Here is a 26,140-nt window from a genome sequence, read left to right as displayed (position 1 = left end):
TTTAATCAGACCTTGAATTTCATCCAAGTATGCAATGTCTATTAAAACAACCCACTCGCAGGACCCCTTTGTATATGTAAATTTGAGGAGGTTGAAGAAGGTAAGTGACAGGGACCAGGTATCACCAAGATGCCATTTCAAATTAAATAGTGGCCATCACCCCTGGACACCAGTCACCCACAATGTCACCAGACGCTAGCACCACCAAGCCTTGTGGCCTTGCCTGGCCATTCTCTCTCTCTCTCTCACACACACACACTCTCTTTCCTCTTCCCAGTCCTTCTAATTACTCAGGGGAAGTTAGCTCTAAGTTCCTTTTACTCTCTTCTGCAGAACTCTCTAGTTCCTTTTCCCGGACCTGGCTCTAGACTTTCCTGGGTGGAGCCCACCTCACCAAGATGGACAACAGATTCAGGGCCTTTTGGGTCACAGAACCCACCAGAGAGGTAGTGGTAGTAATAAGGAGCACCTTTTTCTGTCTTTTGTGTAGGAACACAGAGATAGCTAAACAAGCAGATTTTTATATTCAGTATGCTTTCTCACTGCCATCTGCTCTTAACATCAGAGAGATAACACTAGTGAAAAGTCATTATAATTATCATTTCAATCATGTAAATCATCATTTAAAATAAAGTTTCCTTAAAGGTTATCACTACACTAATAACTGCCTACTTCATTAAAAAAAAAAAAGTATAATAGTAAAATTTGGCCAACATAGGAGTGCAGAGAGATGCACTTTAAAAAGATGGTAGTGGGAAAGTTGGTTTTAACGGACTGTGATTGTCCAGTTGCAAAGGCAATGTACAAAAGCCCTGGGCTTTATACATTAGGGAAGGCAGACAAGACCCCTGCGGGACTATGGTTGGCATATTCTAAGACTCAGTTGCCTGTCTCTAAGCTGCAGAAAAACTACATCTTTATGCACTGATTTGAAATGTTATATTTACATTGGTTTATTTTCACACCAGGTGAGGCATGCAAAACCAGCTGCGGTACACGAAGAAAGGGTGAAATTGTCAGTGGCTAAGGTATAATAATGACTAATATGACCAGTACTATTAACATGCTTATTGTTTATATTGATCCTGGCTAATCTTAAAAAGTGGCAATGACTTTGAAAGCTACACCGAGAGTGGGTCTCATGAAGAGACAAAGACCTGATTCACACTGTAGTCTGATTCTGGGGTACGTCCGGGCTGGATCCAAAGAAATCTCTCATTTGTGATATGCCTACAATTCCACTGTTAGAGATTCATTCCTTTTGCCAAACTTTGTCCCCTTGTAATATATAAACAATCCTGAGAAATGGGTGACATAAAGCTCTAATGTGATTGACTTGGTCAGATCCTTTCCTGAGAACAGTTTTGGTAAGAAAAAAAGAAAGAAGGAAAGAAAATAGAGTAACTGGAGCAGCTCCTGCCTATAATGAGCTGGAGAGGTCACAGTAAGAGAGAGAAAACAAGATTTAGAAAAAGGGATACCTGGTAAGGGGAGGGGTGATGAAGATAAGTTTTGATTGCTTTGTAATATTGCTTAGAACTGGCTGCCTTTAAATGAATCACTTACAGGACATGGAGGATGGGATCTTTAATTCTTGCAATTTATGGGGACTTGCAAGTAAATGTAACTCACTATTCCCTCAAATTATTTTTGATAGGTAGAATGTGCATGCTATTTAATAGAAATAGCTTTTAAGATTTATGAAGAAAGAATATATTGTTCATGTAATTCACTTTGTGATGCATTTTCTATTGAAAGATTGAAGACAGATACATTTTGGAGGAGCAAATACAAGTACTAAAGGCTAATTTAGAAAAAGAGAAAAAGAAGACAGAAAGGTACTGGTAATAATGAAGCATAATTGTTCATTTGTAGCTAATACAACATTTAACCATCTATAAATCTATTACAGATTTAAGAAAGAATCAGAACAGATAAACAAAAACTGGGAAAAGAAATTCTATATTCTCAGAAATAGGTATGTGGTGATATGTATAAATTCTATTTATAAAAATGTGACTAATCATCTTTTAAAAAGTGACTAATGTACATTTTTCTGTGCATATTAATATAAAATACCAGCATACACCTTTAAAAAGAAATGCAAAATTTGGCTTAAATAGACGAGTTGTCAAAGTCACTTCAAAGAAAAAATAATTCAATATTCTATTACATTCCCTATCTCCATATTTCAATTTTAAAGGATCAACAGGATAGACAGCCTCTTCTTGATATCTGGTTTAATCAGACCTACCTAGTCATCTTCCCTCATAGGGCTATTAAAAGAGTTTCCTGTTTATTTGCACATGATAATATTTAACTGGTCTAGATCTTCTTTATAAAATTGTTTTATATACTGTATCCTCTATTCTTTTACAGACAAAACAGCACCGATTCCTTAATTCTCAGATCTCTTCTTCACTCACATAATCATTTTAATTTATCTTCCCTATGTCACCTTTGTCTTTTTAAAAGTGGAGTAAGTGACTACTGTAAAATTCTGGAAAGGCTAAAAGCAACACCAAGTAGAGAAAATGCCTACTTTTTTCCCCTTGTCCTAACATGTTAATTTAAAACATCTATATTCTATTCTCTTGTTTCTGGCCATAATGTCGCCCAGATGCTCTTCTCTTTATCACATGCTGGAAGTTCCTTTGCAAGATTTTCTCACAGTCAAGGAGCATCCAAGGCAGGATGGATTCAGTGTTGGTCTGATGTCAGAGGTCAAGCATGAGACTCATACAGGACTTCGTAGGATGATAATGCCCTACATTTGCACAGCACCTCATAAGCTTACACTATTATTGTGAGTGTGTATGAGAGAGAGGGAGAAAAAAGAAATCCTATATGTTGCTGCATACATCACCCTCAAATGGTCTCAGGTGGTACACTGAGAATCCACATGCTAGCCGGAATACCACCAGGTGGTGAGAGAAAGATCTTGTGGTAACATGCACTCCTGCTTGTGTTTCACGTCTGTGCTGATAATGCTCTGTGCTCTGAAAAATGTGCATATTAATACCTGCCCTAACTACCTCATACAGTTATTCTAAGGATAGAATATAAATACAGGTGAGAAACAAGAGACTGAGACTGAGACTGGCTTAAATACGCACTTCATTTCCCCAAACATGGATTTTGGACTATTTCTGAAACTGAGTAGACTCTCTTTCCCTTACTTATTTCTGTGGGGTTCACTTTGGTGGTTTTTTTTTTTTTTTTTTTTAAGATTTTATTTATTTGAGAGAGAGAGGGAGAATGAGTGGAGGGCGCAGAGAGAGAGGGACAAGCAGACCTCCCACCGGGAGGCCGGTCGTGGGATTCCGTGTGGGGCTTGGTCCGAGGACCCAGAGATCACGACCTGAGCCACTTAACCGACTGAGCCACCGACTGAACCACCCAGGCGCGCCTGTGGGCTTCACTTTGATCCTTAATATTTATGCTGTGTCTATCCCAATGGGATTCATCCCATATTTCAATGACCATTTACAAGAATGTCTCAGTTTTACTTCAAGTTGATTTGCTGTTAATCAAGATGGTCTACGTCATTTCATCATTTTGATCTTTGCAGACTTTATGTTGCTATCTAAACATTTGGAATAGCAACGTATGATTACATATTTTCTATATGTTTTCTCACTTAACCGACTAACTGGGACATAATGTTGGGACAAAACGCATTGTCTCTCTCATGTGGTTGCATCACCAAGTGTTCATTCAAGGTAATATATAACATAAAGAGTGTGTATATCCAGGGTACTGCCTCATGGTGGGGGATGGAGATTGACAGTACAGTCGCAGATTTGTATCGCTAAAATGGTCATTTCATTTCATTGTAACAGATCTTAGATCAGGCGCCATCATTTTGTTTTGTAGAGGAAAAACTTCACCTTGGCCAGGTAACGTAACAGTCGAATCCAACAATTTCTCAGACAAGTCATGATGTATAGTCAGCCCCGGTCCAATTCAGAGCTTCCACCTCCAAGCTCCTTTTCTGTCTCTGCTGAGTTGGCTCTATTTCCAGGAAGCTGGACCTTAAGCGGGGCCGGCCAGGGCAGGAGCTAGTCTTTCCTCTTAGTGTGGCATGACGCCGTCATGGTCGCGTCTCTCCGCCCAAACGGTGTGCAGGTGTGGCACTTGGGCGCAGGACTAGATCCCCACCCGCCCGGTGCCGCAGTGATGCCGCCGTTGAGTGTCCCACCTCAGCCCGACACCCATCTGAGCCATCCCTCGGTCCCGCCTGCTGAGCTCCTGGGGCCGGCCGGACCCACTGCGCGCATCACTCCGGCCAGGGCGCAGAGAACTTACACGCACGCTGTTCCCACAGGGCGGTGAGTGCGCGCAGCAAACGGGGCTACGTCCGCACCCTTTCCCTCCCTCCTCCTCTCTCCGCATGCGCAGTCCCTCCCAGGGAGATTGCCAACCAGCGGAGCCGGAGACGCGACGTGCCCGCGCAGGCGCACTGTGCTCTCAATCGCCTCCCTCTTCCTCTCACTGTTCGAACCCCCCTTGTTCTTGGACTTGGGGGACAGGGAGAGTTAGATAAACAGAAACCCTGCGCCGCCCCTTCTTTCCTTTTCTCTCCCCGCTTCCCCCCCTTCTTAGGCTTCTGGCTTGCGTCGCCTGTCACAGGAGTCCTAGGACCTTTCCCGGTACACCTGCCCTCCCCGGTCCCGTTCGTTTCACCCCTGACAGGTTTAGACTCTTGTATCTTTGTTCTCAGCCCTTGTCAGGGTGTAGTGTGGGGGGAAAGGACGATTCGGCACTTGGCAGTTTGTTGTCGCTCATTGCCACCTGAGTATACCCACAACACGTTCATTGTCTGTGAAATTCAAGATTCACAAGAAATGCCAATGCCAAATCAGAGTAAATCTGGAGTCTTGGGCACTCGGTGGTTTTTCTGAGTCTTGTGCCTTCCTCTAAATTCAGCTGTCTGGAGTCTTCTCAAAAGCTAGGCCCTGGGCCGGTGAGGGGATGGTGTGGGGTTGGCTCCTGAAGTTCAGAGTGTTCAGCTGATGGTGATCCAAAACGCAGTTCCCAGGCTGGGAAGTGAGGGGAATTGGAATCAAAAGCCAAGCAGACATGGATGTTGATGGTAGCTTTATTTGTAACTACCCAAGCTCGGAAGCAACCAAGAGGTCTTTTAGGGGTGAATGGATACATTGTGCTATGTCCAGACCTAAAAAGAAATGAGCTGTCAGGCCATGACAAGACATAGAGGAACCTTAAACGTATATTACGAGGTGAAAGAAGCCAGTCTGAAAAGGCCGTGGTCCTATATGACATGCTGGAAAAGGGAAAACCATGGAGACAGCAGAAGAATCAGTGGTTGCCAAGGGCTGGGGGTAGGGAGAGATGAGTCGGTGGAGCACAGAGGATTTTGAGGGCAGTGACACTACTCTGCATGATACTACAAAGAAAGTACATGCCATTACACATTTGTTAAAACCCATAAAATGTACGACACCAAGACTGAACCCTAATGTCAACTATGGATTTTGAGCCATAATGATGTGTCAGTGTAGATTCATTGATTGTAACTAATGTACCACTCTGTTGGTTGTTAACAGTCTGGGAGGCCGTCCATGTGGGGGGGGGGGGCAGGAAGTATATGGGAAATCTCTGTACCTTGTTCTCCATTTGCTGTGAACCTAAAACTGCTCTAAAAAATTAAGTGTGTTTAAAAAATGAAAAGGAAAAAGAAAAAAGCTAAGCAGACAACCAAATGAAGGTGTCAGTCTGAAGATGCTGTTCAGAGAAGTAGGATCCACAGTGAGTAGTAACTGGGGGCTCTGGGACAGAGGAGATGGTTTAATGTGGAGGTCCGTGGTACGTGGTAGAGCGTGGAGGGAGGTCCACAATCCCTGAAGGCTGCAGCGATCCTTTTTCCCCCTGATTCTTGCAGTTTCCAAGGCTGAGTGTGGGGAACAGGCTATTATGATCACCAAACGACACTCAGAACTGAATTTTCCAATGTCCTTTTTTAGCTGAGGGGAGTGTACTTCATTCTTGGAGTATATTTATCCATTCCTAAATATCTCAACCGGAAGTCCTCGCCGCAGTTTAGCCAGCTTACTGCCCAAAAGATACACTTTGTTATTTGGAAATAGATATTTTCTCAAGCAATCATCTTCATCTGGTAAAGTTATGTTATATGAAAAATCCAGTGTCCTTTTTGCTAAAATATGTGCAACAAAGGATTAATCTCAAAGATGCCTGCCATGAAATTGTTAAACTGAATGAAATTAGCAGTTACTAATTGTGTGTTATTGTGTTATGTGTGTGTTGAATGTATACGATTAATGTTTTAGTTTACTAGATAGTGCCCGAGACAATACTAATCGTTTCACAGGCATCCAATCCTTATTGAAACTGTAGGTGGTAGTTAAAAATAGTAACTCCAGGGTGCCTGGGTGGCCCAGTCGTTAAGCTGACTCTTGATTTCAGCTTAGGTCATGATCTTGGGGTGGTGAGATCAAGCCCTGCATCAGGCTCCGGGCTGAGGGTGGAGCCTGTTTGAGGATTCTCTCTCCCTCTGCCCCTCCCCCACCATGCTTGCACGAGCTCTCACGCTCTCCCCCTCTAAAAAAATATTAACTCCACTTCTCTTATGAGAAAACTGAAGTTCAAAGAAGCTGAGTAATTTATCAGAATTCATACAGCTAAAGAGTGACAGATCTCAGTCATGGACACAGGTCTTTCTAACCCTTAAAAACATGTTACTCTTAGGGCGCCTGCGTGGCTCAGTTGTTTGGGCGACTGCCTTCGGCTCAGGTCATGATCCTGGAGTCCCTGGATGGAGTCCCGCATCGGGCTTCCTGCTCTGCAGGGAGTCTGCTTCTCCCTCTGACCCTCCCCCCTCTCATATGCTCTCTCTCATTCTCTCTCTCTCAAATAAATAAATAAAATCTTAAAAAAAAAATGTTACTCTTAGTTTCTTTTTCTGTACTAAAATTTTTTTTTGGTTCAACATTTAATATATACAGAAAAATACTTAAGATATACTAGTATAGTATAAAGATAGCAATATAATGAACACAAGTATTCTTACTACAAGATGAAGTGTTAGCAGTATCTTCACAACCATCGTGTGCCCATTCCATGCCTAGTGCCTCTTCTTCCTCCAATGTAACATCTATCCTAAGTTAATGTTTATCATTCTCTGGGGGAAGGTTTTATTTTTTTTGAATTCTCATTTTAATTCCAGCTAGTTAACATACAGTGTTAGTTAGTTTAGTGTTAGTGTTACTTTCAGGTGTACAATATAGTGATTCATTACTTCCATATAACAGCCAGTGCTCATCATGACAAGTGTCCTCCTTAATCCCCATCACCTGTTTAACCCACCCCTCTCCATTCTCTTCCTCTCTGGGAACCCTCTATTTGTTCTCTGTAGTTAAAAGTCTGTTTCTTGGTTTGTCTCTCTCTCTCTCTTTTTTTCCTTTGCTCATTTGTTTTGTTTCTTAAATTCCACATATGAGTAAAATCATATGGTATTTGTCTTACACTGACTGACTTATTTCCCTTAACATAATACTCTCTAGCTCCATCCAGGTCATTGCAAATGGCAAGAGTTCATTTTTATGGCTGAATAATATTCCATGGTGTGTGTGTGTGTGTGTGTGTGTGTATACACACAATGTATATATAAATATCTTCTTTATCTATTCATCAATTGATGGATGCTTGGGCTGCTTCCATATCTTGGCTATTATAAATAATGCTGCTTAAGCATAGGGCTGTATGTATCCTTTCAAATGAATGTTTTTGTATTTTTGGGTAAATATCCAGTAGTGTGATTACTGGATCATAAGGTAGTTCTACTTTTAACTTTTTGAGGAACTTCCACACTGTTTTCCACAGTGGCTGCAGCAGTTTGCATTCCCACCAACAGTGCACGAATGTTCGTTCCTCTTTCTCCACATCCTCACCAATGCCTGTTGTTTCTCGTTTTGTTGATTTTAACCATTCTGACAGGTGTGAGGTGGTATCTTATTGTGGTTTTGATTTACATTTCCCTGATCGTGAGTGATGATGAACATATTTTCATGTTGTCTATAGGCCATCCCTGGAGGAAGTTTTTAAATAATATCCAATTTGTTAAATAGATATTGAGTTATTCTGATTTTCCATTTCTAGTAGATTTCATAATTTATATTGTCTTTTTAAAGGAATTTTACCATGGCATCTGGGTGGTTCAGTCGGTTGAGCATCCAGCTCTAGGTTTCAGCTCAGGTCATGATCACATAGATCACGAGATCAAGCCCCACGTTGGCTCTGTGCTCAGGGAGGAGTCTGCTTGAAGATTCTCTCCCTCTGCCCCTCCCCCGACTCGTGTGCTTGCTCTCTCTCTCTCTCTCTAAAATAAATAAATAAATCTAAAAAAATAAAAAGGAATTTTACCTTTTCACTGAAGTGTCAAATTGATTGACTTAAAGTTGTTCATAATATCCTCATATTTTATACTTAAATTATCTGTAAGATCATTTCTGATATTGATAATATGTGTTCTCTTTTATTGATCAATCTTGTTAAGAGTTAGTCAGTTTTATTATTTATTTCAAAGAAATCATTTTTCCTTTGTTGAATTTCTCTCATATATTTGTTTTCTTTTCATTAGTTTCTGGTCTTACCTTTATTATTTTCTTCCTTCTACTTTCTTTGTGTATGATTTGCAATCCTTCCTAAGAAGAAAGCTGAAATCATTGGTTTTCAGATTTTTTTTCTTCTACTATATACATTTCAGACTACATATTGTCCTCTAAGCACTGCTTGAGTTGCATCCCACAAATTGAGACATGTTACGTACTACCGTTCAGTATAAAACATTTTATAAATTCTATTTTATTTTATCTTTGATCCATGGGTATTTAGAAGTGATATGTTTTATTTTCAGGTAGTGGAAGATGGTCTAGTTGTATTTCTAGATTAATTCTACTGTGCCCAGAGAACCTATTCTAAATTATTTCAATCTGTTAAAATTTTTGATACTTGTTTTATGCTCAGCATAGGGTTGATTTTGAAAAAATGATCCATGTACACTTAGAAAGAAGAGGAATTCTATCACTGAGTGCAGTGTTTTATCTATTTCAATTAGGTCAAGTTTATCCATTGTGTTTTTTATATCTTTTATATACTTACATTTTTGCTACAGTTCCAACTATTAAGACAGGAGTATTAAATTTTCCACTATGTTTATAGATTTATCTATTTCTCTTTTAGTTCTGTCAGTTTTTGCTTTAAATATTTTATGGCTACATTTATGGATACCTACAAATTTAGAATCCTGCTATCTTCTTATGAAGTTATCATTTATATGTATCATTATGAGCCATTCCTTTCTATCTGTAAAAATGCCTTCTGGCTGAATGTTTCCTTCATCTAGAATTAATATAACTGTATCACTCTTCATTGATTAAGATTGCATGGTGCATTTTTTCCTTCAACCTATCTTGTTTTTATATTTGAATGTGTCTCTTGTAAGCAGCATAGAGCTGGATTTTTAATCTGACCTGCCAGTCTTATTTATTTAATTGGCCTACTTCATTTACTTTTAGTGAGATTACTTGTATCCTTGGGTTTGTGTCTACCAACATAACACATTTTTTTCCTATTTAGCCAACCTGTTTCTTCTTCTCTCCTTTTCACCTTTTTTGGACTAATCAACGTATTTTTATTCCATATTTTCTTCTATTGACTTGTTAGTTACTTATTCTTTTCTCTTTTTGTAATTTTAACCCACCTCCTTTGCTTACCATAGTCTTTTACAAATTTCTATTTAATACTTGCCCAAGAATTCTAGAACCTTAGAATCATTATGTTGTACACCTGAAACCAACAGGATAGTGTATATCAATTATACTTCAATGAAAAAGAAAAAAGGAAAGAATTCTAGAACCTTAGAATATTTTAACTCCATTTAACCGCCTCCCACATTTTCATTTTGATTCCTTATAAATGTTTAACACCATCGAACAATTACAATTATTGTTAGGCATAGTCAGTATTCACTTCCATTAACATTTTTACTCTGTGAGCTCTTTATTTCTTCCTGCTTTCAATGTGTTTCCATCTGGGATCATCTTCCTCCTATCCAAATAGCTCTCTTTAGTTTTTCTTTCAATACAGGTTTGCACGCAAATAATTCCGTCAGCTTTCCTTTATAGGAAAATGTCTTTATTTTACCTTCATTATTGAAGATTATTTTCTATGAGTGTAGAATTCTGTGCTGGTAGTTTCTTTTCCCTCAGCCTATTCATGATGCCAGTGCATTGAGTACTGGCCTCCACCGGAGATGTCGAGACTTATCAACTATCAGCTTCTGCTCTTCTAGGATTCTAATTATATGTAAGTTGTGCCTTTTGACTATAACCCACATGTTTCTTACACTCCTGTCTGGTTTTTCCTACTTTTTTCTCCAGGCTTCACTTTGAAAAAAAAAAAATATATATATATATATATAGAGAGAGAGAGAGAGAGAGAGGTCTGCCTTTGAGATGAATAATCCTGTCTGTGCTCTGCTGTATCCATTCTACTATTCAGCCCATGTACTGAGTTCTTAATATCATATATGATTGCTTCAGTTCTAAGATGACTACTCATTTTTTTTAAGTAGATTCCAATTCTGTGCTGAAACTCACCATTTTTTATCTATTTTACCAATCTTTTGCTCTGTTTTCTTCATCATAGTGATATTAAAGTCATCATTGCTCTGCTTTTTTCTCTCTACTTTATTCATAAGTTTCCATTTTTTTAGCACACATAGTAACTTACTGTATAACAACTTTATTGACATATAGTTTACATACCAGCCTTTTAAAGGATGGTTTTTAGTGCATTCACAGAGTTGGACAACAATTACCGCTCTCTAAATCAGAACATTTTCATCAACCCATAAAGGAACTCCATATCCATTGGCAGCCACTCCCCATTGCCATGGCAGCCAACCACTAGCAACCACTAATCTACTTTCTGTCTCTATGGATTTGCCTGTTCTGGACATTTCATATACACAGACTCATACACTATGTGACCTTTTGTGACTAGCTTCTTTCACTTGGCATAATGTTTTCAAGTTTACCTATGTCGTAGAAGGTATCAGTATTTCATTACTTTTGGTTGCCAAATAATACTCCATTGCATGGATATACTACATTTTGTTTACCCATTCTTCAGTGTTTAGACATTTTAATTATTTCCACTTCTTAGTTACTATGTATAATGCTGCTATTAACAGTCATGTACAGGTTTTGGTGTGGAACATAGGTTTCCAGTTCTCTTAGGTATATACTGGAAGAAATTGCTAGGTCATATGATAATTCTATGTTTAACATTTTGAGGAATTGCCAAACTCTTTTCCAAAGTGGCTGCACCATTTTACAATTACAGAAGCAACAGATGAGGGTTCCCATTTCTCTGTATCCTCTCCAACATTTCTCATTGTCTGTCTTTTTGGTTTTAGTTATGCTAACAATTATATAGTGGTACCTCATTGTGGTTTTGGTCCATGAGACACACGCAGTCTCTGCTAAGACCCTCCATGTGACTGGATACTGGGACTTTTTTTGTTCCTTCCTAGTGGCTACCCAAAGTTGTCCAGCATACTGGTGGCTTTGTCTCCAGAACATGCTTTCCTGAGGGTGAATCTCCTACTTTTAGCAACGTTTGCAATCTGGATAGGCTGAGAATTTCCCAAATTTTTAATATATTTGTAGTGTTTCAATACATTATAATCATTATTTTTGATGCTCAGTTTCTCCAATCGTAAGTCAATGGGAGCCCTCTTAAGGTTGACTGCTGTGTTCTTTTGGCACAGTCTTTGATGACTCCCTTAACAATAAAATGTCCCAGGCCAACTTGGATATTTATTACCTTAGATCTAGAAACAGCCATTTCTGAAAGATGCCCTGGTTCATTTTAGGGAGAAATGTTTTTAAAGCTACACCTGGGTGGCTCAGTCGGCTAAGTGTCTGACTTCAGCTCAAGTCATGGTCTCAGGGTCATAGGATGGAGCCCCGAGTCTGGCTCGGAGCTCAGCAGAGAGTCTGCTTCTCTCTCTCCCTCTCCCTCTACCCCTCCCCCTGCTTGTGCTCTCTCTGTCTTCTCGTCTCTCTCTCAAGTAAATAAATAAAATCTTAAAAAAAAATAAAACAAAAAACACCCAAAACTACAGTTTGGGCTCCAAGATGCTCATTGATACTGGGTTGTCATTCATTGATTCTGTGCCTTTTCAGGGCTGGGAAATATGTAGTCTTAAAGATGAAAAAAGTAGGGTGCCTGGCTGGCTCAGTCATTAGAGCATGTGACTCTTGATCTCAAGGTTGTGCGTTCAAGCCCAAAGCTGGGTGTAGAGATTGCTTAAAAATAAAAGCTTTAAAAAAAATAACTAAAAATGAAAGAAGTAACAAATTCATACTAATATTTTAAATTTTTTACTTTTATCTCTTTCACAATGAAAATTGTAGTTCCTAACCACATGAACATAATATTAATTTGCTTTATCGTATGATTTCTATACATTTTAATTTCACCATTTCTTTTATTTTAGCTTTCATGTCCTTAAAGATGAGATGTTTACTAGGCACACATTGTTTCGTCAGTTTGCAGTACTTGCTGATACGTCCTTCAATTATATTGTAAGTACATATAATGTTTAGATACTGTTTGTCTCTTTGATGATATTTGTACATGTCTTTCTGTTCTTATTTAACATTTATTGAGCCCCTGTCTGGAGATAGTATGTGACAGTCATTTGCTAGATACTAAGGATACAAGACCGAGTGCCTGAGCCCAAAGAGCTCAATCTGGTACGAGATATAGATGTGTAAACAAATCCTTTCAATGCAGTATGATTGGGCTATAATAGAGGCAAGCAGAAATTTCAGAGGAGGGGTGACACTAGCTGGGAAGTATTTGTCAGTCTGACCACTTGTGGGCATGGATGGAATGTAAGGAAATAGATCCAAGTATCCAGTCACTTCCACAGGGAAAAAGGAGGCAAAAGAATCTTTTCCTAGTACCAAGCCATTCATTTTCATACTAGAAGTCACTTGTAGATAAAGCCCAATTTTAAAAGACTATTTTTTTAACCTGTGTACTTAATGTTTTTACTTGGGAGCTGTGATTGTAAAGGTAAATGATGTCCAGTGTAGAAATATATGCAGGAAATTTCGAATAGTAAGAAAATTAGCAAGCTATACATGCTATTGAGCACCTGTCATGATGCTAAGTATTCTGGGACAAGGCTTGTGGGAAAGAGCACAAGAAATACAAAATACAGGCTCTTGCTTTAGGAAGCTTCCAATCTAAAATTACTCTTAAAATTTTTTTCAACATTTTTTACTTTGACTTTATTTTCTAAATTTTAAGTTGCTGCCGATGAAAGAACTTAAGAATGTTGGCAAGATAACATTTAATTATTTCTAATTTTTAACTAAATTACCTGGTAATCTGAACCAGCTTGCTGAGCTTTTAATAACTGACTCCCCTGAAATATCCCCAGACTGGATTACATAGATAAAAATATATAGTCTCTTTTTTTATCCTTTTGGGTTTTCCTCTTTCGACTGAAGGTTACAGTTTCGATTGGAGTAATCCTCATTTCAGATATTTAATCAGCTGGACAAATAAAATATTGTTGGACCCATGAGAATGTTGTGCTAACTCAAAAATCGAGCTTTTTGAGGATTACCTGGTAAAACTGTCTGGTCCAAAGGTGAACTGGCCAGGTTTAATGAAAGAGAATTCTAAAAATCTCAAAGTTACACCAGTAAGGCACATTAATAGATCCAGTCCTTGTCTTGAGAAAAATCTCTGACTTGCCCTCAGTCTATCTTCCTGTGAGGAGAGCTAGTGCTCCATCCAGCCCAGAATACGTCCATGTGCCATTACTTCTGTGGGATTCCAGGCTCATGATCCTTATCTATATGTCCACACAGTATACAGGCACTTGAGATACTCGTCGGAGTGGATAGCAAATATTGAAGAAAAATAGACGGGGGCAGGGGTGGGGAGGAGGGAAAGAGAGTGATGAGTGAGTGAGTTATGGATAACTAATTTTTCCTTGGTTCCCTACACTATAGCCACTCCACAAATATTTATTGAGTGTAAACATGCACCAAGCACCATGCTCCGTGCTGGGAGCAAGATAGTGCACATGACAAATAGGGCTCCTTCCTTTACAGGCTATAAATTTCATGAGGGCCACAGACTGGTCTGTCTTGTCAACTGTTTTACTCACAGAGATTAGAATAGTGCCTGACTTACAGAGTAGAAAACATAGATATTAATAAGGAAATATCACAAACTTTAAATGACATATTTGAATAAATGCTATGAAAGAAAAAGTTTAATACTTTCTTACTATTGAGGTATTCATATGGGAAAGTTCACAAATATTAAGTGTATCCTTTCAAGTGTTTTGCCCTGTGTAGTCATCACCTAAATGAAAGGGTAGAACATTTCCATCCTCCCTGAAAGTTCCCTGGTGTCCCTTTCCAGACAATACCTTAGTCACATCCCCACGCTGGACAAATATTGCTCTGATTTCTATCACTGCAGATTAGTTTTGCCTGTTCTTAAAACTTACGCAGATGGAATCATACAGTATGTATTCTCTTATGTCTGGCTTATTTTAACTCAGCATAGTGCCTTTAAGATTTATCCCTGTTATTGTGTGCATCCCTAGCAATTGTTTCTCTGTATTGCTGAATAACATTCTATTGTATGAATAAACAATCATCTGTTTATCCTTTCTCTTCTTGATGGACTCCTGGGCTGTTTCTAGTTAGGAGCTGTTTTGGGGGAAAAAGGTGCTACAAACATTCTTATACTAGTTATTTCCCAAAATATGTTTTTGTAACTCTCACATAGGACTAGAATAGCTGGGACATAGGAATATATATTTTTAAGTTTATATTCCAGAGTGACTGTATCCTATTACTGTACCATCAGCAAAGTGGGAGAGTTCCTGTTCTCCACATCTTCACCAACTTGATATTGTCATTTTCTAAAGTTGGGCCATCCTAAAATAATGTCTCACTGAACTTTTAACTTGCATTCCCTAATAATTAATGATGTTAATATCTTTTGATGTGCTTATTGGCTAATTTTAGATCTTCTTTCCAAAAGGGACTATTCAAGTTGTTTAAAAAAAATTGTGGCAAAATACACATAACTTAAAATTTACCATCTAAACCATTTTTAATTGTGCAGTTTAATAATGTTAAGTACATTCACATTGTTGTGAAACCTATCTCCAGAACCCATTTCATCTTACAAAAAGGAAACTTTGGGGTGCCTGGGTTGTTCAGTCAGTTAAGTGTCCGACTCTTGATTTCAGCTCAGGTCATGATCTCAGGGTCATGAGATGGAGCCCCATGTCTGGCTCTGTGACAGTGTGGAGTCTGCTTGAGATTCTCTTTCTCCCTCTCCCGCTGCCCCTCCTCCCACTAAAATAAATAAATAAATAAATCTTTTAAAATAAATAAATAAAATGAAGCTTCATACCCATTAAGCAATAACTCCCCATTCACCCTTGCTCCCATTTTTGTCTGTTTTCAATTATTATTGAGTTATAGCATTTTATTATATATTCTGGATACAAGTCTTTTGTCATATATATATTTCAAATATTTATTCCCATTCTGTAATTTGTTCTTCCATTTTCAGAACAGCACCTTTTGAAGGTCAGAAATTAAAAACTTTTTTAGAAAATTTAAATTTTATTGAAGATCAACTTAGCTCTTTTTTTCCTGTGGCAGATTGTGTTTTCTGTGGCCTTAACTATAGCCTACATTCAGTATATACTTCTGATGTGATTTTGATCTTTGTTTTCCCATTGAATTTCACATTTCACTGGTTCCTTTGTTCTAATTCAATTGACAATGTATATTTGAGTCTGTTTCTAAACCTCTATTCTGTTCCATTGGTCTATTTGTCTGTCCTTTACCCAATACTATATTATCTTAATTAATATTGCTTTATAATAGGTCTTGAAATCAGGTGGTGTAAGTTCTTCCATTTTATTCTTCTCCAGGATCGTTTTGGCAATTCTATTTTTTTTGTTTTGTTTTGTTTTAAGATTTTATTTATTCACTTGAGACACAGAGATACAGAGAGAGAGAGCGTGAGCAGGGAGAGACGCAGAGGGACAGGGAGAAGCAGGCTCCCCGCTGAGCCAGGAGCCCGATGTAGGGCTCGATCCCAGGACCCTGGGATCATGACCTGAGCAGAAGGCAGATGAATAACCATCTGAGCCACCCACGTGCCCCAATTCTATTTTTTTTTTTTAAAGATTTTATTTATTTACTTGAGAGAGAGCACATGAACAGAGTAAGGAGCAGAAGCAAACCCCCGCTGAGCAGGGACCCTGGGATCATGACCTGAGCTGAAGGCAGATGCTTAACCAACCGAGTCACCCAGGCGCCCTGTTTTGGCAATTCTATATTCTTAGTACTTCTATATATGTTACATGCAGTTACAACAACAAGAACCAAACAAGTCTGAGTCCTACCCGCTCTGGGTAAAACAAGGGCTTATGCATGGTTTTGTTCCTCCAAGTTTCATTTCAGCCTTAATTGCATCAGTATATCCCTCCTTTTCTTCTAGTCTGTGTTAACTTTATTCTGTTTAGAGAACTACATTATTACTATGGGATTCTTTCTATCACATGAAAGTATTTTTGATTAACTTCTGCTTTTCATTTTGTAACTGTATGAATAGCAGTTATTTGTATCTACATTTACATGTTTATTTTTAGCCTTTTAAAAATCATGACTTCTGGGGGCTCCTGGAGGGCTCAGTTGGGTAAGCGTCTGCCTTGGGCTCAGGTCATGATCCCAGGATCCTGGGATCGAGAGTCCCACTCAGCGGTGAGTCTGCTTCTCCCTCTCCCTCTGCCCCTCCCCTCCTTGGGCTCTCTCTCTCTCTCTCTCAAATAAATAAATAAAATCTTTAAAAAAAATCATGACTTCTACCATTCTTTAGTTCTTAATTTTGATTTATTTCTTATAAACAGGATCATTTCTTTGAGTTTCTTTTTTTGTGGAAGGAACATTATCTTCACTTTGTTATGCCTTGCCCTGACTGAAGCCAGTTTAGTATTTGTTTTTTGCTAATTAATTTGGCTTATTTTCCCCCAGTGGATGTTTATAAGCTATTTTCTTTAAATTTGAAATTTAAAGGTGTCACCAGGAAATGAGTTAACACATGTTATTTTATTAATTTCCCTTGAATAAAATGAGCCACTCTCATCTATAGATCTAAATCTTTTTCTTTTCAACTCAGACAAGTTTCTTATGTACACTTCTAATGATTGCATCTACAGGATTTGTTTTTGTTTCTTTTTCAGAAACACTATGATAAATTAAAAATCTATTTTCTGTCCTCCATAGTTGACGTGTTCTTTTTAATTTAATGTTATTCTCTTTGTTCTTTTCCTTGGCATTTTTAGGAAACCCTTCCAGTCTGTGCCTCTCATCAGAATTTCCCAAACTTGTTTTAAGAGTTCTAAGATAGTGATTGTCCTTGGCCCTCCAGGGGGCAGGGATGGGGCCATGACTGGGGTAGCCTGAAACTCCTGTCCCACTCTCTAAGTCCATGAGCAACCTTGTCCACTTCCCCCAGTGCTCCCTGCAAGTAATACCATTTTTATGTGTCCTACGACAGCCTGGAGGTTAGAAACCATTACTCTATGTAAGTATTCTATTGTGTACCATGTTAGGTCTAATCATTACTATCTTAGATACTGATTTTAAATCTGTTATTGTGTGGTTAGCAATCTATTCATATTAATGCAAACCTGTTTATATTGGCCTGTTTATCCCCAGTGTAAGTTTCCATACTCTTACACTCTTAATGTGGTATCAAGGCTCAGTATGAAAGAATCCCTTTTGTCTCTACTCTGACTTTTTTGGTTTCTTTTTTTTTTTCTGTGAAATAACCATGTGCACAAAAAGAATGAGTGAGAATCCATATGTGCAACTTAAAGAATGATGATCACATGAATACCTGTGTACCCAGGATCCAAGCCATAAATACAATAAAATTACAGAAGCCCACCTATTGCATTCCTCTCTGCCAGAGACCACTGTTCTGATGTTCTTCTTGATAGTTTTTGTCACTTGCACCTCTCTCCCGAAGCAATATATCATTGGCTTTTGCCTGTTTTTCAACTTTCTATAAATGAAAGAATATAAGTGAAAAAAAATGTAAGTATCCTTCGGTGATTTGTTCCATTTTCTCAACATTATGCTTTTAAGACTCATCCATGTTGATGCTTGTGGTTGTAGTTCACCCACCAAGAGTATTCTATTGCTTGAATATACCACAACTTATGCTGATCAACATTTGGGTTAGATCTCACTGTTCTGCTATTATGAACATCATTGCCCTGAACATTCTTTTAGTTTCGTCTGATACACATATGTAGCAGTTTTTCTAGGTTTTTGTTTTGTTTTGTTTGTTTGTTTTTAGAGATGAGAGAGAGAGTGCAAGCAGGTGGGGAGGGGCAGAAGGAGAGAGAGGATCCTAAGCAGGCTCCACACTCAGTGGAGCCTGATGCAGGGCTTGATCTCAGGACACTGAGCCTGATGCAGGGCTTGATCTCAGGACGCTGAGATCATGACTTGAGCTGAAATCAAGAGTGGGATGCTTAACCAACTGAGCCTGATGCAGGGCTTGATCTCAGGACACTGAGATCATGACTTGAGCTGAAATCAAGAGTGGGATGCTTAACCAACTGAGCAACCCAGGTTACCCAGTTGTTCCAGGTTTTATAGTAATAATAGAACTTCTGGTCATAAAGTATTGGTATGTTCAAGTCTATGGAAGAATATGATTGCTATGACAAAAATATGCTCCCTTATATAAGATTGAAGATTACTTCTCTCTCAGGTCAGTGATGAAAAGAGCAGCTCCAGGCAGGGGAGTGAGCAGTACTCCACAGTACTGATGACACACAGGTTCCTTCATCATTGCTCTGCCATTTCCCCCATCCACACCAAGAAAGCCGGTTAACTCCATGTCTGTGGGTGTACGCTGCAGAAGGCGGAAGTCCAGGGCAAGCATATTAGTACTTAAGTATATGACCCCAAAATGGCATACATCACTTCCACTCATATCCCACTGGTCTGATCAAACTGCAAAAGACTGAGAAAACTGGGTGGCCAAATACCCAATGAAAATGTTACCAAAAGAAAAAGGGAGACTAGATATTGAGGGATGATAAACAGTTTCTGCTATATAAGGTAAAGCCAGATCGTTTTCCAAATTATTATTACTAATTAACACTCTAACCAAGAATGCATGAAAGTTTCTACTGCTCCTTGCTGTTTCTACCACTGATATTGTCAGACTATAATTTTTGTCTGTCTCGTGATTGTGTAATGGTTTCTTCTTGTGGTTTGGGGGTGTGTGCGTGTGTGTGTGTGTGTTTGTAACTTTTTTCCTCATTTCTCTACTAATAAATGTGATCATCTTTTCGTATGTTTATTAGCCATTCAGGTTTTCTCTTTGAGTTAGTGCTTCAAGTTTAAGCCTTTTGTGTCTACTGAGTTGTCTTACACTTATTCATAGAAATACTATAAGAATTAGATAAATTCCTAAAAATACATAACCTGTCAAGACTGAATCATTATGAAATGAAAATCTGAACAGAATGATCACTAGCTGGGGCACCTGAGTGACTCAGTCGTTAAGCGTATGCCTTCGGCTTGGGTCTTGATCCCAGGGTCCTGGGATTGAGCCCCACATCAGGCTCCCCGCTCCGTGGGAAGCCTGCTTCTCCCTCTCCCACTCCCTCTGCTTGTGTTCCCTCTCTCGCTGTGTCTCTCTCTGTCAGATAAATAAATAAAATCTTAGAAAAAAAAACAAATTATCACTAGAAAGGATATTAAATCAGTAATCAAAAGCCTCCCAACAACAACAAAAAAGCCCAGGACCAGATGGCTTCACTGGTAAATTCTACCAAACATTCCAGGAAGAATCAATACTAATACTTCTCAGACTCTCCCAAAAAATACAAGAGGAGGAACTCTTCCAAACACATTTTGAGGCCAGCATTACTCCTATACCAAATCAGACAAGGATACCACAAAAAAAGAAAATTACAGGCCAAATATCCATAATGAACATACATGCAAAAATTCTCAGCAAAATATTAGCAAACCAAATTCAGTAATTAAAAGGATCATTCACCATGATCAGTGGGATTTATGCCAGGGATGCAAGGATGGTTTGACATCTTCAAATCAATCAGTGTGATACATCACAAGGATAAAATTCATATGATCATCTCAATACATGCAGAAAAAGCATTCCATTTTCTGAAGAAAATCAACAACCACTTTTGATAAAAACTCTCAACAAAGCAAGCATAGAGGGAATGTACCTCAACATAATAAAAGGCATATATGACAAGCCCACAGCTAACATATTCAATGGTGAAAAGCTGAAAGCTTTTTCTCTAAGATCAGGAACAAGACAAGGATGTCCACTCTTGTCATTTTATTCAACATAGTATTGGAAGTACCTAGCCAAAGCAATAGGTAAGAAAAAGAAATAAAAGGCAAACAAATTGGAAAGGAAGAAGTTTTTTATGAACAAAAAAATTTTTAAGGAATTCTTTATATAATTTGGAAACTAATCCTTTGTCAGTTATATGTGTTGCAAATGTCTTCTTCCTGTTTTGGATGGTATTTTTGTATCTTTTCACAAATAAGTGTTCTTAATTCTGATGCTAATTTAATTAATAATATTTTCCTTTTTGCCTTCACATTTTCCTGCCTTGTTTAAGACCTTACCTAACCTTTAGTCACAAATATATTCTTTATGATCTTTAATTTTTTCCCCTTTCCCTTTCATATTTAGAAGCTTAACACACCTAGAATTGATAGTGTATAGAAAGGCAGATGTCTGATGGCATTTTCTTTTAATACAGAAAATCAACTGAACCAGCACCATTTATTAAAAAGTCTATTTTCTCCCTGGATACCTAATTCCACCAGTTATATATATTATATTAAGGGTTCACATATGTAATAATCTGTTTCTGTCACTCTATTCTGTTCTACTGTTCCGTTTGTCTATTCTTGTACTAATATGACACTAATTTAATATCTCTACCTTTATTATAAGTCTTTTCTGATAAGGCAAATACCCCTACCCTGGTGTTGATCTTTGCATTTCCATATAAAGTTTAGAATTGGATTGTTAATATGCACAGGAAAAAAAAAACCCAGAAACATAAGAAACAAAACAAAAAATTCAATTGGGATTTTGATTAGAAGTGCAATAAATCTAGATCAGTTTGGGTACAATTGACATCTTTATAGTACTGAGTCTTCTAATCCATAAACATGCTATTTCTTTTGTCTAGGTTTGATTTCAGTAGAGTTTTATAATTTTCTCCACAGAAGTTTTACAAAATTGTTTTTTAATTTAATGAGCAGAGGAATAAGACAATCTCAGTTAACATTTTAAAGGGATGACTCTGGCAGCTACGGAGGGCTTGGGGGGAAAGGAGCAGGTTAGGAAGCTGTGAGGTGATGCTGGTGACAGATGGTGGCATGGCGGCCTGGAAAGGAGAGGAGAGGGGCAAAAGGAGGCAGATACATGGCTGCAGTGCTATGTACTGGGCAGTACTAGATTTTAGGCATACACAGCAGAATGGATGGATCTTAAAAACATAGTACTAGTGAAAGTACTTAGTACTTAGCAAGAGAAGTGGGAACACATAAGGTGTACTAAGACTTTCTAAGTCTCTAAAAGAGAAAAGTGCTGCCAATTATACTGTGAGACTCCATCTATTGCAAGATGCATCCCAATTTTGGGGATGTTAAAATACCAGAAGGCTATACCTTAGAGAATCAACAAAATAGGATAGCACATAACACCACTAGTGTAAATTAAAAGACATGCACAACAGTATGTATTTTTGCAAGAACATAAACAAATTAAAGATATGCATAAAATATTTAAACCGTTTCCTTGGGGTGGGAACAAAAAGAGAGTGGGGGGTGCTATGGAGAATAGAAAAATACACACACACAAATCAACAAGAGAGAAGCCTTGAAGAGGGAAAACTTCACCTACATCACCAGGGTACATCCGTGGACCTCAGGCCTCTTTCTGATAAACACGCTTAGTGTACCTTTGGTCCTTTTCACCCACACATGTTTATTGTTGTCATTTACTTGGGAATAAATGATGCTAGGGACAATTCTGCTTGCATGCTGGGGCTCCTTAAGTCCGAGAAGAGATGCTTCTGGGCTTTCACCATTCAGTTCCTGGGAAAGAGGACCCCTACTGCCATAGTTGCCCAGAGCGAGGAGGTGCTGGACAAACCCCGTGATATCTGGCCAGTGACATGTTGTAAACCCCAGTGGGGTGGAGATTATCAAAAGGAAGAAGAGTCAGGGGACAGAGGGTAGCTGTACTTGGGATGAGCATAGCATACCATGCAAACTGGTCAGATCACTAAATTATACACATGAAACAAATGTAACACTGTGTGTCAACTGTACTTAAAAGAAAAGGAGAGGAGAGAAAAGGTGAGAAGAAAAGAAAAAGGTAGAGTCAGAACAGCCATTGAAGAAAACATTTTTCTTGAATTTTTTCTCAGAGTAGCCCAAATAAGGAAAGGGTCTGTCTATTCCATGGGTTTCAAGGAAAGGATTTCCCCAGCCATATTTAAACAAATAAATCAGGAGCTTAGTTTTCACATCTTGGTTAATTAAGAAGCGAAGAACCTCCTATCCATTTGATTTGATAACTACTTCCCCTTGATAACACAGTACATTCCTTTTGTGTCTTTCAGAAATTAAAACCTTTATTTGTGCAGTCTAAAATGAACTTGATAACAGGTTCTATATCTTCTGGAAGTGATCAAACACCTTTGGTAGGTAGATTTTTTTTCTATTAAACATTTAATTGGTTGCTATTCTTCAACCTCAGTAATGAAACTTTTTGCTTTACCTGCAGATGGACAAGGACATGGATGTAGTCAGTGATCAGATATTTTTCTCCCCTTTATCAAAAGGTAAGAATCTTTATTGTTGGAAAAAATGGTTCACGCACAGAATGGGTACTTAGTCTAGATTGACATCTCCTTCTTTTTGTTATCCTGAGGCATTTAGAATTCTGGATGAATGCATGGGGTTTTTTCAGCCAGTTTATAAAACTAATACATAGATATGCTGAATCAAAGAATGCTAATATGCATTTCTGAATATTGGTCGCTGCTAATCGAAAGACTAGACTGTTTTAGCAGAGAGAAACCTTTCTTCTGGGCTTCCATGCAACAGAGAAGCTTTTTCTGCAACACCGTAATGTATTAGGAGAAGAGACTCTCATGATTTATCATCAAAATCTAGATGATTGAATTTGGAACCTGTGGTTGGCCTCACATTTAAACGAGAGAGTTTAATTAACAGCAACATTCCATACCCCGAAAGATTCAGTGGACCATTTTGCATCCAGAATTGATTTTCCACAGCCAAGCAAAACATTTTTCAAAGGTCCATTTGAAGTAGTACAAATGAAACTTGATGGCCACCTGAAATGCAGGGCAGCCCCAGTGGAAACAAGCATCACTCCCTTTCCTCAGCACTGAAAATGCAAAAGATAGTTATTTCTACCCTGTCTACTGAAAATCCTCCTACAGTTCGTTAGTCCCTCCTTTCCTTTACTAAATAAAATCAAATGTAAATGCTTTTCCATGATCGAGAATCTTGTAGTCCGCCACAAAGCGCTATCACTCTGAATGTTAACCTGCATCGCAGAGAGGATGTATGTGACAGTGGTCGCACCCAGTACCTCTGGGCAAAACCTTGAAATTTCTTTTACTAAATCTCTGATACAACTTGGACATGCCATGTTCTTCCCTATGAAGACAGTGTGGGGGAAATAATCCAGGGAACAACAGTTTCTGGTTAAGTGGATTCCAGTTAATCCAAAATTTACTAGAAATAAATTTTCTATTTTTAATGAATAGAAATGAATATGTGAATTACACATTTGCTAATTCAGGGAGTAAGTGAATCTCATTAGCACACAGGTTATGGCTACTGGATGGGATATACACTAGACATTCAAAGGACCAAATCATCTTCATGAAACAAGTCACCCCAAGTTTCTTAGATACTTCACATGCTTGAGAGCCCCCTTCAGGCCCCTAGGAAATAGTTTAATTCATTATTAGTATTTTCAAGCACTAATTCACAAATACATTATTAAAGAGGCATTTAGCCACATGGTTAGTATGTACCTGATTTATAGACAAATATTTATTATTTTCTATAGCACGGGGGATTATTGTAACCTATCTGGTGATGGACCCCGAATCGAACTCTTTAAAGTCACCGTTGTATTGAGTTCCATTTTTTAGAATATGTAAATAGAATATTAATATTTTAAGTCCTTACTGAATATTTAGCCTCCCTGTTAACAGGATCCTCAGTGTTGCATCAAAGAACCTAAGAGGTTCCTGGGTTGTTCTTTCACACTACAAGATTCTTCTAAAACTTATGTATAGCTAACATTTAGTGGATGTAGGTGCTACTGTAAATGCCTTTCACCTTTTAGCTTTAATCCTCACAAAACCGTAGGTGGTTGGCGCTCTTGCTTTCCCCCCAGTCTAGGGAGGAGACAGTTGGATACAGAGAGGGTTAGTAGGCTACCAGAGTTATACCATGAACAGGAGACACAGCTGGATTCAAGCCCAGACGCTGTGGCCCCAGAGCCCTGGCTTGTCACCACTCGATTATATTGACTTGCCCCAAGTCTCATGCATGACATGTCGCCCCATTCTTAACCACAAGGGGAAAATATGGGATGTAGCAGAGAGGCCATGGAGGCCCACAGACTTCAGTTCCCATCCCAGCTCCAACCACTTACTTACTGGCATCATCTCAAATTCCTCTGCTGTGGAAAATGGGGATGGTGACCCCACCTCATAGCTTTGTGATGAGGATTACGTGAGATATATGTTATGTGCCTAGCCAACCCCTATTTCCTCCTGAGCTGTTGATCATATTTTCCCCAAGTCCCCCCGATAAAGCCTGCAAACCTACCTTTTAGCCCACCGCACAAGGATCATAATGTCCTCAGCATTAGGCTGGTCTAGTGATTTCAAAGAACCAGTCTCTCCTCTGGTTCTTCAGTAATTATTTTTCTACCAACATAAGTAGAAGAAAAGAATTGATCATTAGTATCAAAATATGCAGTAGGTATTTTGAAAACAGTGAAATAAAAATAAAATATGGTTTTAAAACAATGTTATATGAGGTGATACATCTTTTCTAAACAGATTGAAAATGACATTTTGTTATGTTGCAAGTTTTAATCCAAACAATTCTAAAGAGAACAACAGGGAGTCACTCATGCAATGTAGAAAAAGAGATAAATAGCTAAAAAGAGAGAGAGGCAGAGAGATATATCCTTGTTAATACAAGGGAATAAAAAACGAGGTATGATACTATCTGCAAAATTTCAAAGCAGTTTTTACGCAGTAGTAATGATCCCAAGAGAGCCCAAGTAACATTATTAATTTGTTTGCTGCTTAACTGTGATAAAATTTGGGATCTGAGCTGCCCATTGTGTGCAGTGCACTGGGGCAGATCGAATGTACTCAAGAAGACCTTTCTCAGTCCAGTAATTAGGTGCTATTGACATTGTAATCTCTGGCAATGTTCTTAATGAGCCCCAAAGACACGAATCTCATAGATAAAACCTCAAAGTAACACTGACCCTTTAAGTACCTTGTCGGTAAGAGAAAGCTCAAACATAAATATCTGAAGCACAGGAGAAACCCAAATTTAAACCTAGATTACATTGTTTTGTTCATTCTCTGAGACTCTGAGGGAAGAAACATCGAGCAGGTGATTTTAAAGGCTTTTAAAGAATAGTGGAACAATCGTAATATATTTGAAATAAGTCAAAAACCATTCTTTTCACCCTTTGAAGCTCTGGACTTGAAAAGTATTTTTTTCTAAATGAGTTTCCCACCAACTTGTAAAGATAAATATTGAAAGTGGAGTTCAGTGGCCCCTATTTTTAACACAAAGATAATTTTAAAACTCACATAAGAAATTGGAACTTAAATAAAAGATAAAAAGCAAAAGAAATTTCAGGCATAGTGTTA

General features: G+C 38.3%; 1 protein-coding gene across 1 annotated transcript in view; it reads left to right on the top strand.

The window, feature by feature from the left end:
* The window catches only part of LOC135364297 (uncharacterized protein C10orf67, mitochondrial-like), a 122,164-nt gene extending 97,793 nt beyond the window's left edge, over window positions 1-24,371 (top strand). Inside the window, exons 12-17 of the mRNA XM_064590296.1 lie at window positions 1,759-1,838; window positions 1,913-1,978; window positions 12,548-12,635; window positions 22,817-22,897; window positions 22,981-23,038; window positions 24,301-24,371. Coding sequence (XP_064446366.1) covers window positions 1,759-1,838; window positions 1,913-1,978; window positions 12,548-12,635; window positions 22,817-22,897; window positions 22,981-23,038; window positions 24,301-24,371 — 444 coding nt within the window. The remainder of the gene's footprint in view (window positions 1-1,758; window positions 1,839-1,912; window positions 1,979-12,547; window positions 12,636-22,816; window positions 22,898-22,980; window positions 23,039-24,300) is intronic.
* Window positions 24,372-26,140: the final 1,769 nt, after the last annotated feature.

This window comes from Mirounga angustirostris, unplaced genomic scaffold (genome assembly GCF_029215605.1).
Source record: "Mirounga angustirostris isolate CCGP_5_RB_7025 unplaced genomic scaffold, mMirAng1.0.hap1 SCAF_5, whole genome shotgun sequence".
Classification (NCBI taxonomy): Eukaryota; Metazoa; Chordata; class Mammalia; order Carnivora; family Phocidae; genus Mirounga; species Mirounga angustirostris.
This window is presented reverse-complemented; position numbering and strand designations above follow the sequence as displayed.